Source organism: Carya illinoinensis, chromosome 13 (genome assembly GCF_018687715.1).
Source record: "Carya illinoinensis cultivar Pawnee chromosome 13, C.illinoinensisPawnee_v1, whole genome shotgun sequence".
NCBI classification, from domain to species: Eukaryota; Viridiplantae; Streptophyta; class Magnoliopsida; order Fagales; family Juglandaceae; genus Carya; species Carya illinoinensis.
In genome coordinates this window covers 23,140,014-23,157,082 of record NC_056764.1, presented here as the reverse complement: position 1 = coordinate 23,157,082, position 17,069 = coordinate 23,140,014, and the positions used below count along the sequence as shown (strand labels likewise).

Here is a 17,069-nt window from a genome sequence, read left to right as displayed (position 1 = left end):
ACAGATGATTCATCAAATGGATCCGCAACAGTGTCTTTAAGAGATATCATCTTGTCCTGGAAAAAGAAAAACATTAAAATTAGTATATGTAACAAAAATATGTTTAGACAATGAAATTAAATAAACTTAAACTTACATAATTTGCCTCTGCCTCAGGATTGCTCCAAACACCATCACGATTTTTATGTGCTTTAGCATACAATTGGGTCAGATCATAATCAGTAGGATTTTCTTCTTGCTGCAAAATGAAAATTAATATCATAATTTATACGAAAAAAGTGTATATATTAAGATTTATTGGAGACAATAAGAACTAACCATTTTTTTTGACAAGCGATGAAAAGATCAAGAACCCGCGTGATGGTGTATCGTTAAATTTGATCTATTTGTTTTGTTCACTGTACTCCGTTTCTAAAAAAAAGAATTATAATTTTTATTTAATACATCTATTATATATTATTAAAAAAAAATAGTAGCGAAATTACCTGATAAGCAGGATCTTCAAACAGATCACAAACTTTCTCCCATTTGTTTGGTGGCATTGCTTGGAATGGATTTTGACGCGCCTCTGTCGTAGTACTGAACTTCTGGTAGTGTGCATGGCATCGACCTTTGTACCTCCGAAATGCATTCGACATGAGTTCTTCAATCGTTAGTCGATCCTCCCGCCGACCAAAATTTAATTCAAACTCGTCCTTCAAAGAATTATAAACAATTAGTATAATTTCAAACATTCGCATTTAAATAAAAATGTTATACAAAGTAACTTATTACCAGACAACGATTTTTGATGTGGTCTTTCACATCTTGGGGAACTTTAGCCCAGGATGATGTAGCCATCGGTGCATACGTGCGAGTAAGTGTACCAACATAAGAAGCAAGCCAAGCTGCCGAATCCCCAGAGCCACCGGTGTGATCATCAGATATATCAACTTTAATTTTACCCACTTTCCTTACCTTTTCTATGCAGACACCCCTCGTAATGCCTCTAACTCGGCGCTGGTTTACAACAGCTATATATACAAATGGCTTAGAATATATTTTAATTAAATTAATCGTATTTGAAAGATATACATTGAAAAAATACCTTGTTCTGGTTCTGGTGACGGTGGCCCACCATTGTTGGCAGGTGAAGCACACGGGGATTCGCTAAGTGGTGGGGATGGCTCACGTGTTCTTTTGCGTTTAGGAGGCATATCTGTTTGAAATTATAATAAATTATTATTCGAACAAAATACATGAAATATTTTTATAAGAATTTTACCTACACGCATATCTGTTTGAAAATCATTCGGTATCAGTATTGCTGGACCAATCGCTCTCATCCTCAGTAGACACTTCAGTTGATTCATGTTCTTCCGACATCTCACCTTCAATTACTTCGGGTTGAACATCTTCTCTGCGCAATGGGACCATGTCATAATGGCTTAGACCAACAAATAGATTGATGCCTGATTCATTTTCTTGATATGCTTCTTCATCGTCTGGACTATCAACTTCTTCATGTGGTTTGTCTACCTCTGGAATATAATCATACACATTTCTTGGCGCAAATTTCTCGACTATTCTCCATGGATTTCCGAACTCCGGATCATCTAAATAAAAAACTTGATTTGCTTGGCATACGAGAACAAATGGGTCGTCCTCATACCATTTGCGAGATGTATTGACACTTACAAAATATTCATCCTTACGCACTCCCAATCTAGGATTCGAGACATCCCACCAATTACATTTAAATAACCAGACCATATATCCCCCCACATACTTTAATGCTATGATATTCTCCACAATTCCGTAAAAATCAATATTTTCATCCCCATGGCTTCCTTCGACAACAACCCCACAATTTTGAGTTTTCCTATATCGTTCTCTGTCTGCTGTGTGAAATCTATATCCACGCACCAAACATCCTGAATATTGGATAGCCTGCTTAGACAGACCACATGCCAAAGCATATACTTCTGGTGAGATTTCACTTGAATGTTCATTATATTTCGATGCAACCTACATAAATAAATTTTATTCTACTTATATCAATATCATATATAAATATGATGACACCTACAAATTAAATAAAGTTTAAAATACTTTCAAGCATAATTTTTTCCCGAATAATACCGTATGTTCAAACCATGAGGCAAATTCTTCTTCATGCGTCTTTTCTACGTCAGTCACACCATTCGTGCGAAGTAGTTGTATATGTTCGCTGCATATGTTAATGTGAGTTATTAATTTGTATAAATATATACTATATTATTAGAAATGCACTTAATACTACTACCAAATTAGATGATCATCACGAACCTCAAATACTGTTCAATTTCTTCACAATTATTTAAGACATACCATCGAGCTCTTTCAAACTCTCGCCCACATAGGTCATAGCCCCCTTGTGCACCTATAGGTCGTACTTTTTGGGAAAACACGGTAAATGCTGACGAAACTCCCATTTGTCCACCTTCATAATTTCGATCCGGTCTCGTAAATCTAGTATCAACCCCACGAAAATACATTGAACAAAATGTATGCCACTCATTATGAATATATGACTCTGCGATCGATCCTTCCGGACGAGCCTTATTCCCCACAGATCGCTTAAGTTTTCCCAAAAACCGTTCAATAGGATACATCCATCTATACTGAACGGGGCCAGCAACTAAAGCCTCACGAGGGAGATGCACAGCCAAATGAACCATTACATCAAAGAATGAAGGCGGGTACAAACTCTCCAATTTACACAATATCAATGCAATGTCAGCTTCCATTTTTAATAAGACATCAACTTTCAACGTTCTACTGCAAATATTTCTGAAAAATCGCCCTAATTCTGTGATAGCTGTACGAACATCTGGAGTAAGCTTTCCGCGCACACCAACTGGCAACAATCGCTGTAAAAATATATGACAGTCGTGACTTTTTAGACCAGTTATCTTCCAATCATGAGGTCGGACACATCTTGACATGTTCGAAGCATAACCATCGGGTAATTTGATTGTCATAAACCAATCACAGAATTTCTTTCTCTCATCACTTGAAAGTGTATACCATCCAATGGGCATATAAGCTGATGACCTGGTATCTTGCAAATGCAACTCTGATGTGATTCCCAACTCTTTCAAATCTTTACGAGAGTTGACTGTATCTTTTGTTTTTCCTTGTATTGACATCAGGGTACCCAAAATATTCTCACATATATTTTTTTCAATGTGCATTACGTCTAGATTGTGACGCAGTGTTAAGGTAGACCAGTATGGCAACTCAAAAAAAATACTTTTTTTGGTCCAATTCAATTCCACTGCTTGTCTTTTCCTCTTTCGGCATCTTGCATTCTTTCCAAATCTGTTGTCTGGGACATCTGCCAATTGAGTGAGAATATCACTGCCAGAATACTCTGGCGGTGATGACCTACGATCAACCGTTCCATCAAACATTACCCTATTGTTTCGCCATCTATGATCATGAGGTAGATATCGACGGTGTCCCATGAAACATAATTTCCGGCCATTCGCTAACCACTGAGACTGTGTATCTTTGTTACAAACAGGACAAGCCATTTTTCCCTTTGTGCTCCACCCAGACAAGTTCCCGTATGCCGGAAAATCATTAATTGTCCAAAGTACTGCAGCATGCATTTTGAATTCACGCGAAGAGGCCACATCATATGTATTGACACCCTGTTCCCACAACTCTTTCAACTCTTCCATCATTGGTTGCAAATATACATCTATTTCATTTCCTGGTGACCTTGGCCCTGGAATCAATAGAGTCATCATAAAATAAGGATCCTTCATACACTTCCATGGTGGCAAATTATAAGGCATTACTATGACAGGCCAAGTGCTATGAGAAGTGCTCATGTTGCCAAATGGATTAAACCCATCAGTTGCTAAACCAAGACGTACATTGCGAGGTTCTTCAGCAAACCATGGATACTCGTCATCAAATTTCTTCCATTGTAAGGAATCTGCAGGATGAGTGAGAAATTGATCATTTTGAACTCTTTCTGTGTGATGCCAAGTCATATCTTTCGTAGTCATCCGGGAAGTAAATAATCTTTGAAGTCGAGGAATAAGCGGAAAATGTCTTAGCACTTTCTGGGGTACATTACGCTTATCTGATGTCCATCTTGACTCAAGACACACCGGACATGATTCACATTCTGCATATTGCTTCCAGAAGAGAACACAATCATTCTTACATGCATGGATGATATTATAATCAAATCCTAACCCTCGCTTCAATTTCTTCGCTTCATAAAAATTTCGAGGTACTACGTTATCCTCTGGCAGAGCCTCTTTAAATAATTCAAGCAGCATATCGATAGCCTTTGCAGAAATACGACAAATAGACTTTATATGGAGCAACCTGACAGTGAATGACAACTTGCTATGACGGGTGCACCCTTCGTACAATTCTTGTTGTGCATCCTCCCACAATGATCCAAAGTCTTCATTTCCCCCAAATGACTGGGTAGATGTTCCTTCTCCAACCCTGGCACCAAATATGCCTGCGCCAAGATCTCCTAACATTTCAGTCATATCTTCTCCATTATCATAACCATCATCAGAAATATCAACATTTATGTCCTCCGTGTCGATCTCGTTACATTCATCCATCTGGTTGGTGTGACTGCCAAATCTAACTCCTTGGGGAAATGGTTCTCCATGTAAAACCCAATGTGAATATTTACCATCAATTCCATTTACGAATAAATGATCCTCCACAGCCGTCATATTATAAGAACTAAGGTTTTTGCACTTCTTACATGGGCATCTTATAAATCCTCGACTATCAACACTCCCACAAGCAAATTCTAAGAAAGACTTCACCCCTTGTGCATATTGCTTATAGTCTCGACCAAGTCTATCTCCCAACAACATCCAACTTTTGTCCATCTATAAAAGAAAACCATAATCATGGGATAAACACTATCATTCAACTATTACAATACATGTGTTTAATTACCCTGTACTTTTAAAGTAGTTGGTCCTATCCCATTCGAGAGACTATCATCTATATCGCATATATACTCAGTCTAGAACTCGTATGTTAGTAAAAATTTCGGCAGCATTTCCCTACAATTCTCCAAGTATGCTAGTCACGATAAGCCGTCGACCCTATTCAGGAGCTGAGAAGCTTATGAACTACATACTCGAAGAATGTAGAAAAATGCTAAACCAAAATTTAAATTGACTAACACAGGAGTTATAACTAAGTATATATGCCATATAGATGATAGAATCCCAAACTGTCCACTTTGGACAATTCAAGAGTTATACCCAAATATTCTTTAAGAGAATATTTGGCCACAACTCTCGAACGGGTCTAAGGTTTAACTACATGTAAAATAACTACAAAATCCAAACACTCAGTAGTAAACATAACAAACATACATCACATGGGAAGATTACATTACAAGTATACATGATGGGCCATTAAAGATTTTGAAATATTTAATACTTGAGTACTTACTTATGTTCAAATATTTAATTATAATTTTTTAATTAAATATCTTATTATTATATTTGGAGTATTAAGCTATTTAATCAGTGTACTTAGATATAATTAAATATCTTCACATATTTAATTATAATTTTTTAATTAAATATCTTATTATTATATTTGGAGTATTAAACTATTTAATTATCACTGCAAATAATAAGTATTTAATTCTATGATACTGTTCGAACAAACACTCTATAAGTTCGAATGGAACGCTGGTCGAGTTTTATTCCGTTCGAACAAATAAAAATTAATTCGAACGGTATTCAGAGCGTTCGAATTAAACCAACCCAGAAACCAGTCACGAAACAGAGCACAAAACTGATAAACAAAACACAATTTCTGCATTCATGATGCCATATTTCAATACAACAAACTCAAAACTATATGAATATATCTAAATATGATTATTAAACAACTTAGAAAACTAATAAAACTTACCTCTTGTACTAGCAATTCAAACTTTAGTCAATCCACAATACCTATATATTTACATAAAACACATTAAACTGTTGTTCTATCCCAACAAATAAATGCAAAAACTCTATAGATATTTGTAAACGAAAATCGGAATGAAAAATACAAAAAAACACAACTTACCTCTTGTCCTTCTCCTTTCTCTCTCAAGAATCTCTTCTCTCTCAACGCTTTCAAGCTCTCTCTCTCCACAACACTCTCTCACAGCCTCTGCCACGCTCTCTCTCCTTTTCTCAATCTTCAATCCGAGTGAAAATGAAGTGAAAGGATCGGATTAATAATATGTGCATTTCAGTTCGAACTAACTTTTAATCAGTTCGAACGCGAAAATCCAAATACCGCTAATTTTTCCCACAATTTTTTCCCGTTCGAATTACTATTTTTCCAGTTCGAACAGAAAAAGGAATATTCTCCAGCATATACTGATAACTTGGCGCGAATTTTCCCTCCAAACAAAAAAATATTCGTTAGAACATAAATTATCTCTATTCGAACTAACTGCATATTAGTTCGAACAGATAATTAGATAAATATATAACTATACACATAATACACCCAATATTATTATGTGTATATGTAAAAATTATATAGACTATATAATACTAAGTGTCACTAATATCATAATACTAAGTTTCTTATCAATCTATAATATTATGTATTTAAAATAGTATAATATTTTATTTACAATCACTAATAGTGTTATACTTATAAGTTAGTATCACTATAAGTATAATACTAAGTATCACTAATAGTATAATACTAAGTGATATTAAAGTATAGATACCATCAAAATATGAAAACTAATAATACTGTAATACTTTATAATATAGTCCAAGTACTTGGTTTATTATTAATATACAAACTAAATATATTAGAAATATGTTTTTTATACATATAATTAATGCAATGTTTTACTATATACTTACTATATTTACTTTATAATGCAATGCTTTAGACAATACTATTTTATACTCATCTAATCCATAATATATATACTATTACATATATATATACTAGATACTTACAATATATATAAGTAACTAGTATAAAACTCTATACTATTGATATATAGTTATCTAATATATATTATTATATATACTTGGAACTAAATTTTTTATTAGTACTAGTATACTCTGTATTATATACTATTATTACTAATACTTCTCAATTGTTTTACCTCTTGTACTTATATATATATATATATATTTTTATGAACTATTATATAATTCATTCGAACTTATACCCTACTAATTCGAACTTATACCCTTTTAGTTCGAACTAATTATTCTTCCATTCGAACGAAATCACGTTATTTAAGCCACGAACCAGTTTCCTTTCCGGATCATTTCGTTCCTCCTCTCATTCGAACTCTTCGATTCCTCCGCCGTTAGCAGCCACAACGCCGCCGCCAACTCCGACCAACTCCTCAAATCTCCTAGAACAAGAGGTATGGGTTAAAGGTGCTTTATTTTCATTAGTTTTTTAGTTAGTTTTGGGGGGTTCGGATTTTGAATCAATCCGGCCCCATTTTGTTGTTTTGGGGGCAAATGACACAATTATAATCGGTAGAAATGATAGGGATTTACTCCTAAATCATTTCTACCGATTAAAATATTGGATTCCTTCATAAAAATGAATGTGTCGGTTCGGTTCTGAGTCGACTCAGCCATGTCTGTTTGGCTCAGGTCCGTTCGAATGAATATAAATTCCATTCGAATTGAATTCAAGTCCATTCGAATTAAATTTATGTTCATTCGAATGGGATATAATTTTATTCGAATGGATTTTAGGCTAATTCGAATGGCAGTATCTGAGGTCATTCGAATTAATTTTATGTTCATTCGAATGAATTTAAATTTCATTCGAATGAATATAATTTAATTCGAATGGAATTAAAGGCCCTTCGAATAAGCAGTTGTCAACCATGATAGCACAACATCATCATTCATCTAATTAAATTTAATTAGATCACATATATCTTTTATACATCAACAGTATACTAATGGCAAGCAGCAGCGGAAGAAAACGTTCCAGACCCCAGACAGTAGAAAGTACCTCCGCATCTCCTTCTCAGCCGGCCGTCAGGCCTATACTAGTTGAGCGGGAGATCATTCTAGGTGACTTCCGTGACCTCACTTGGGAGGGGCGGAGCATACATGACATCATCACCGATCGTGGATGGACCCCGATCTGTCGACAGAGTGGCACAGTATATCCTGAGATGGTCGGTGAGTTTTACCGTGCCATGGGTGAGCAGCCTGGTGATGCTCTATGCTATAACTTAGTGGTCCGGGGAGTGAGTATTATATTCTCTCCCCGCGTTATTGCTGAGTTTCTAGATTTGCGACGAGAGCCCAGTGCCTATCCTGCAACAGCAGCAACGAGAGCAGCTGCGAGATCAACGATTGCACCATCTGGAGAGGACACAACAGTCGCATCCTCATCGCCACTGCCGGATGTACAGACCGCAGAGCTGGATGCTAGCTCGGATGATAGCGAGAGCGGTGATGAGGTACCTGATGATGGTCTCACAGACGATCAGGTTCGTGACCTAGTGCGAGACCCTGAGGCTCCTCCATACGATGGCAGTAAAGTGATCCGACAGGCCGACTGTATAGCATTTTTCAGAATGCTTAATTTGATTGTTGTGTATAACATTGATCCGAAAAAACACAAGACTGATTTTGGGATCGAGCGGGCCAGATTTTTGTTACGGTTAGCACAGGGAGAGCCGATTGATCTGGCATTATATTTCTTCCTCCGCATTCGCACAGAGTCACGCTATTCGGGTGGAGGTAGTCTACCATTTGCGCTTTTGATATCTAACCTCTTACTCCATTCAGGGGTTACAGTGACTTTGACTGAGCGGAGGTCGCCACAGATGGGGCCCGTTAATAAGATCACATTCAGTAAGAGCAAGGGTCACTTGTCGAAAACTCGTCCAGTCCTACAAGATCAGCCTCTGCCTACTGATCCAGCTTCTACTGCTGCTGCCCCTATTGAGAGACACCCTGCTGGGGCTACTCCAGATGAGGTACGAGCTATATTGGCGGACCACCGCGACATTTTATTGAGGGACTTCATTCAGCCCATGATGGAGAAGCTTAAGGACCTAGAAGGACGCTTGCAAACTTTACAGGAGGATTTTGATTTATATAATAAATAAATATTGTTAGTAATTTTTTTACTTTTTTATGTTGTATAGAACGTCTAACTCATTTTGGAATGTAATTATTAATGCAGTATAGTTTTTATTTTTAGTGTTTGCTAGCCTAGTCTTTATTGTTAATAACACATTTCTTCTCATTATACTTAGTGTTCACGATAATTGAAAAAATGACACTATCTTTAAATTAATATTTAGTTAACTAAAATATTTTTAAATTAATTACATAAAATTAATTATTTATGAATTTGTAAATATTTTAATTCATTGTAAATCATAATATATAATATATAGAACTTTTTATTTACTTTGGAAATGATAAAAAAATTAATAGAAAAAATATGTATTCTTACAATTTTAACAATATATCTTTTCAATTAAATAATACCGTTCGAACACGTTAATACTAATTCGAACAAATAATATTGCATTCGAATTAATTAATTTTCTGTTCGAATTAAATTTAATTAGTTCGAACGGTATAGATTTTTGGAGACGACCTAATTCGTCTCAGAATCTCAAGTTCGAACTAATTTGTTTTAGTTCGAATGGATTTATAAGGTTTTCCATGTTCTGAGACGAAATTAAAATTTCGTCTCAGAAAAGTACTTTTAGGGACGAAATTAATTTCGTCCCTAAGAAATTTCGTCCCTAAAAATTAAATTTCTTGTAGTGCATATAACAAAGTAACAATGTAACAAAATAGGAAAGTTTTATTTCTTTTTAATCACTCGTAATCTTATTCTATATAACAATGTGGGTAGACACCTCATGGCTACCCTTAGAAATCATGGTTCCCTACTATTTATAACATCACATTAGATGGATTCAAAGTCATAAGCTCATCCTCAGCCTAAGATTGGCTTACCTGCTCCGTTCCAGCTTTGTTCATTAATTTCCCTTGGTTTTCTCCATGGCTTTCTTTTAAAAATTATATTTATCACAATCCCTTTTATTTGAATTATAATGGGTTATTCGTATTGTTGGGATTATGATTAAGGTTTATATTATAACTTTTGGTAATTTAGGGTTACACATTGCAAATAAATTTATAGATTAGGGATGAAAAATGTAGCTGGCAATAGTTTTGAATTACTATATTACTTTTTATTTTACAAATAATTAAATTGGACAGAATTTCTAGGTCGACTCAACATGTGATTGTTTTTAAAAAACGTGTATCGTGTCCCAAAAGTAAGTCCTTTACATGAATGCTTTATGCAATTTTAAAGAGCATGCATCAACTAATTCCAACCCTCAAGATCAAGAAACTCACTCAAAAGTACGACTTGTGGACAGCAATATTCTATTTTATGGGGGGGCCCTTCTCACATGCGTGATAAAATCAGCCTAATTCCAAGCCATACTTTTTGTTTCAATATTCTCGACCTCTCCCAAATGGAAAGAGACTTTGTTCTGAATTACTTGCAAGCTTTCCGGCCATTACCCAGCTTTGGAAAACCAGTCTGGAGTTTCTTGTGACATGCATTCATTCATGCATTTATCTTTGACCTGATCAACAACTAATGACAGCTGAGGCATTGCCAGGCTGTTTGTCATTACTTCTACTTTAGCTTCTTCTCCTTAAATGATTAGAAAACAGGAGGTGGGTTGCTTTGCACGCGGTAACGTACGTGCCAAGTTTATTCCTAAGGTTTGAAACCATATATATAAGAGAAAAGCTCCCTTAAGGTAAATTTTTATTTTTATTTTTTTACTTACTGATTAAGAAAGTAATTTTAAATGTATTGATATATTCTTTTATTTAATGATTAAGAAAATAATTAAAAAATATGAAAAAAATTAAAAAAAAAACTACTGGTCAGTACGAATGGGGCAGCATATATAAACTGAGGGTAAATGATAAAATAAGAAATTGTTATTCATATTTTTTAATTCTTATCTTTTCATTTGATATGATATTAAATGATTAAAAGATAATTAAATTAAAACAATAAATAGATTTCCAGTCATTTAATTGATATTATATCGAAAGAGAGAGTGAAACATGAATCATATCGTAAATGAATGATAATGAAATAACATTTCTAAAAATCAAATCCAACTTGTGTATTCGTTAAATGAATTTGAATATGTTACTTTTTTTTCTTTCGTAAAACCTAAATCTATCGTACTGCAAGGGGGGTTTATATCATCATTACAAGAAAACTATTTATTTGTTATCAGTTATTTGTTACAAAAATAAATATTTCCTATCAAAATGAGTTTATTTTCGTCACAAATAGTTATTTTCATTCAAAATATAAATTTTTAATGAATTTTAGAAATGGTTTCTCTTACCTTATTTAGGGCTACTTAATTAAATCCTTATTACAATTATACTTAAATCCTAATTATGCTAATTAATCACATGCATATACTAGGTTAAATATGTATGGAACATTATCGGCCTCCTAACATTGATTTTACAAAAATAAGATAATATATTTCAAATGATTCCTCCTAATCATATAAAACTATCATAAGAACGAACTTAGTTAAATGCTAAAACAATTTTGGTACTTGATCAGTACTCTTTTGACACGCGACGGTTTCTTTCCTCATCGATCAAGATCAAGACCATTAATTAAGACGATAAAATATAGTTAGAAATAGAAAAAATATATAGAAAAAAGAAAATAGGGTATGGATGGCATTTAGCACTTAGCAGACATTTTATCCAATCCCCAGCTCTCTACCAATATCCCTTAACTAGTAGTTTAAAATTAATAGACCCGCTAGGTATAGTCATGTATGTGGATGGGTGTTAATTGGATTCAATGGATTGTGTGTTTTAACATTACTCAACTTGTAAATATAGTATAGATTAGATATTTGCATATTAATTACAAGTTTTCATCTATTTTTGTCTTTTGTCGCAAGGCAAAGAGAGATGAGAGAAGAAGATGAAGTAAAACAAGCATAAGATAACCTTAATGTTTTTTTTTTTTAATATGAAGTATGATTGTAATATCCCATCATCTCTATTTCTCTCCAACCCTTGTAATTATTTTTAAAAGAGTAATATTACGTATAGTCTCAATTTAGAAATTATAATATAGACGTATATAATTTTATTTTTAAAATATTTTTTTTTAAATAATTTTTTTCTCATTTAATAAAAGACTTGAGATTCTAAATAGAATTTCTCATTCTAAAATACATATCACCCAATGTCACATTTTTTTTATAGTAAATGTAAAGTATCCCTTATGTTCCTTAAAGGTAATGATAATTTCCTATTTCAGAAATTAGACAGCTAAACATCCTCCTATAATTATGTAAAGAAAGTCCCTTCTTTCAATGAAATCGACAGAAATCACAATCGAAATTAAAGGAAATGGAGCGAAAAGGAAAGAGAGATGCATATCCAACAAGAAACCCATAACATGGCGCATCGCACACAATGTTAGGTGGCAGTTTTCATTAATTTCGGCCAGCAAAAGTTATTAACTGTGGCTTTCCCACTCCATCGTCTTTCATTAACTTCAACAGCTACCCACTTCTCACTAGCTAGCACAGAAATTAAACCATTCCTTCTTAAACCATTCCTTCTTACAACGTTGTAGAACGAGAGAGAGAGAGAGAGAGAGAGAGAGAGAGAGAACAAAGATCGCAAACATGGTGATGGCTAAACCCGGAGTTGCCGCCATCATGGTGGCTGCGGCCTTGTTCTTTAGTGCATTTTATAACGTGTCTGCGCAGGGACCGGGACCGGGACCAAGTCAGGGTCCGGCTCAGGCTGAGGCACCGTCAGGACTTGGGGAGGGACCGGCTCCATCAGCAACTAGTGGGTGCTTCGACATCCTGCTGAACATGTCGGACTGTCTAACGTATGTGGAGGATGGAAGCAAGACAACAAAGCCGGACAAAGGTTGCTGCCCTGAGCTGGCTGGATTGGTGGATAGCCACCCAATCTGCCTCTGCCAGCTGCTTGCTACCAACACCACCGAAAGCTTCGGGATCAAGATTAATCTCAAAAGGGCTCTCAATCTTCCTTCTGTTTGTGGTGTTCCAACCCCTCCTGTAAGCACTTGCTCAGGTACCCTCCCCACTGACCTCCTTCTTCAAATATAATAAACTTAATAAATTGACAAGATTACATTAATTGATTAAAATTAATTAGCTGAGATGTTCCCTTTTTAGTCCCCTTAATTAGCTAACTGCAGGTTACTTCTAACCAGATTTCCCCCGACTTTGAGACGAGGGCATTTATGGCCGTTAAACATTATCGTTTTTTAATTACCTAGTCACATGGTCTGCATGGGCCAACATCCAAATAAGACAAAAAATGCACGTGGTCGGTGTTCATCAGCCGTCATATGTTATCCTCTGAATCCGACTACTCTTATTTTTCTAAGAATGTTTATTGCTTTAAGAATTTTTTTTTTTTTTTTCATTTGTTTTGATTTTTCCTAGAAATTGGTCCATTGTGCGATGGATTTGGTGCCTTTTCCCATTTATGAAACATGAACTACAAATTCAATATGAATTTTGATTCCTTTTTCCCTTTAAAAGATGCCTAGAGAGCCAGAGGCTAGAGGCGTTCTTTCATATAAAAATATATATTACAAATTCTCTATGGCAAATTTGTAGTATTTCATGGGAAATCTTTTAAGATAAGTGTTTTTTATTCAAATATTTTTTATAATTTAAAGAAAAATAAACACGACACACATGGATAACTATAATATTGTATTGAATGTTTGTGGCCACATTATCCATCGACAAATGTAGTTTGTTAATAGATTTGATCTAGCACCTGTATTTTATTTTTTAATTAAAATATTTTAAAAAAATTACTACTAGCAATTTGTATATATTTTTTTAAATATTTAAAATATATTTTTAAAAAAATGACCGATTACACTAGCTGGTACTTCCAACGATAAAATATTAAAAGTTAGGTGGCACATGACTGTGTATATCGTGTTTATTTCATACTCAATATAGTCCAGTGCCACCTGACTTTTAATATTTTATAGTTGAAAGTGCCAGCTAGTGTAATCGATCATTTTTTTTAAAATATATTTCAAATATTTTTTATGTATTTAAAAAATATTGTGCCTATTTCATACTCAATCATGGTGTTTAGATTAAAGTGGGGGAAAAAAGCTTTGGGGTGATATAATCTAAACTCAAATTTCGTACATGACAGTTGTGGGAATAGCCGTGCCCCCTATTGGGGTTCCAACTTCCAGTGAGGATTCACTCTCAACAGGTAATTCCTTCCTATCTCTCACCTTCTATATAGTCTTCATTTTTTTTTGGCAAAATTAACTTTTTGGTTTGGTACTACAGCATTATGAGAATAATTCATTATTATTAATTATTTTAATATAATTTTTATCCACTTTTTTAATACTATTTAATATATTATTATTATTTTTTCATTATTATTTACAAAATATCTAAAATTACCTTAAACGCAATCTTATCTAATTGGGCCTTGTAAGTGAGTGCGTATTTATTTTGGGATTAAATATTAAAATATTTTATTTAGTTTACCTTTAAATTATTAATTTTAAATTTTTTACTTCATTTACTTTTAACTTTAATCAAATTAATTTATTCCGTTAGTCAATTATTAGAAGTTTTAGGTAAATAACAATAAATATTTGGAACTATGCAATATATTTTAAAAATCAAATAAATACGTAATTAATATAACAAAAAAGTTAATTAAAACTTGAAAAAAAAAAACTTTGAAAAACAAATCTCAATTTAAAATGAATGTCATCTTTAGGGTTTAATTACAATTTAAACTCCTAAAAATATTTAAACAAATTTATAGGATTTAACTTAAATGTAAAAAATAAATATAAATAAATAAATCTTAAATCTCTAGGTGTCAAAAATGACCTTTTTTTTTGTTTTTTTTGTTTTTTAAAAAAAAAAAACAACTAATAAGAAAAAAATAATGATTGCACACTTGTAAACGTCCAAGTAGCATCACCTAATAAAAATGGGGAGATTTATTATGGGCCGTTTATTTTCCATTTTTGGTGGCTGTTGGGTTGATGAGACCAATGGAAAGTAGGCCCAAAGTCCAGTATGCTAATAATTTCCATGCGAAACATTTAAATTTTACAGGGTCTCAACCTTCAGGACCCCCGTCAACCGGAAACAATGGCAATGGAGCTTCAAGCATCTTAGGATCTGCTACACCTTTTACTGTTGGCTTGGTGATTGCCTTTCTTCCAACGTTGTTCTGATCTTATGTTATGTGATTCAATTGCATTTTTAGACATTGTACCCAGATTTATTTATTAGACATGTGTTATTAAAGTGCATCTTTTGTTTACTAGCAAATAAAATAACAGAGAGGACTTCCAATTTATTCATGAAAACTTGAAATTTAACTTTGTAACAGCTTATGTTTTTTGTGTTGAACTGTGAGATTCATCTAATATATATATATATATATATATTTTACTCATCATCCTTACACCATGCACCACACATTATTTAAGTATGTCTAATCTAATAGATGGATTGTTATAAGTTTGCTTAGCGGGAAGTTATGTTTCGATTCATCTTTCCGCTTGTTAGTTGAAAAATGATAATCTTACTATTATTTTATAATTGTTTTACTACTATTAGTCACACATGTTTATCTCAAAACACTATAGCTGGTTTGGTTACACAAAAATCAACTTATATCATTTTATCCCATCTTATATAATTATTATAATTTTTAAATTCCTACATAAAATATAATAAACAATTCATATTTTTCAAATTTTGAAAAGAATTAATAATAAAAAAATATTATGACAATTTTTTTTATCAACTTTCAACAGAACATCTAATTTACTCTCAGTTGAACTACGTAATCAAATCAAATTCAAAGCTTTCAGTCTACATGTATAACTAGACCATTTTTATACTTTAAATGATTAAATTCATAATCACTCAAGTTTTGGACTCAAAACACCAGATATAACATGCATTTTTTGCAATTTTATAAAATAATTTATAAAAATATCTTCAATTTAAAATATAGTTATATAAAAAGTTTTACAGATATTATTACTTTAATATAAGAATGAAATATGATTACTGAAATGAGATCATTATTATTTTTTTATTTTTCTAAGCAAAACGTTGGGTTTATTAAATTCCTTGGGGGCAATGGAATAGTTGTCCCGTTACAATAATACTTAAAAAGAAAAAGAAAATTAGAGAAAATAAAATGAACAGGAGGTAAATAAAAGATGTGATGTGGTTCACAAATAAATGATAGCCGTTTATGGCAAAGGGCCCACTTCAAAAAAAAAAAAAAAAAGTAGAAGAAGAACGAGAGGTGGTGGAGCCGCCACTCACCATTACCAATTAATAAGAGGTAAATTAATGTTAGACCAAGGCGTTTTGAATTCTCTAAACAAGTCTCAGCTAACTTGATATTCAGTCAATGTTGTTTACTATTTTCTTGCTTTGGCTTTATGATGAGTAAAGCCGTCATGTCCTGTATCCGGGTTCAACCATTATAACTTGTAATCCATAACAACAAAAATTTAAATACAATAATCTTCCAAAATCAAATCTTAAAAAATCTTCTAAGTAAAATAAACTCACCGATAGCAAAGTTTCTCTTAAGTCAAACTAATTGACTTTCGCTATTAGACACTTATCAAATCATTCTCTTCTAATCTTACCACATGCCATTTATTCCAATTGTCACAATGAGGGAAGATGTAAAATTAACGAGGGAAGATGTAAAATTCCCTGTTAGGCTTGGCCCAATTGGGAGGGATGCTTATGTCCCTCTCAGGCCGGGCTAAGTCTATTCTAAGGGTTTACCATGCATCTATCCCCTTAAGCTTGAGCCACGTGCTACGTGAAGGATAAGGGGCCTAGGGCCCAAGTGAGAAGAAGCCCAAAGTTCGGGCAATAGAGAAATAAATATAGGGTGGTGAGG

At 33.5% G+C, this 17,069-nt stretch overlaps 1 protein-coding gene across 1 annotated transcript; it reads left to right on the top strand.

Moving 5' to 3' along the window:
* The first annotated feature begins 12,551 nt into the window (after positions 1 to 12,551).
* Positions 12,552 to 15,488, top strand: LOC122291200 (non-specific lipid transfer protein GPI-anchored 2-like). The gene is made up of 3 exons (XM_043098839.1): positions 12,552 to 13,190; positions 14,307 to 14,369; positions 15,242 to 15,488. The coding sequence occupies exons 1-3, from the start codon at positions 12,770 to 12,772 to the stop codon at positions 15,361 to 15,363; spliced, it is 606 nt and encodes a 201-aa protein (XP_042954773.1). The 5' UTR covers positions 12,552 to 12,769; the 3' UTR covers positions 15,364 to 15,488.
* The last annotated feature ends 1,581 nt before the right edge of the window (positions 15,489 to 17,069 follow it).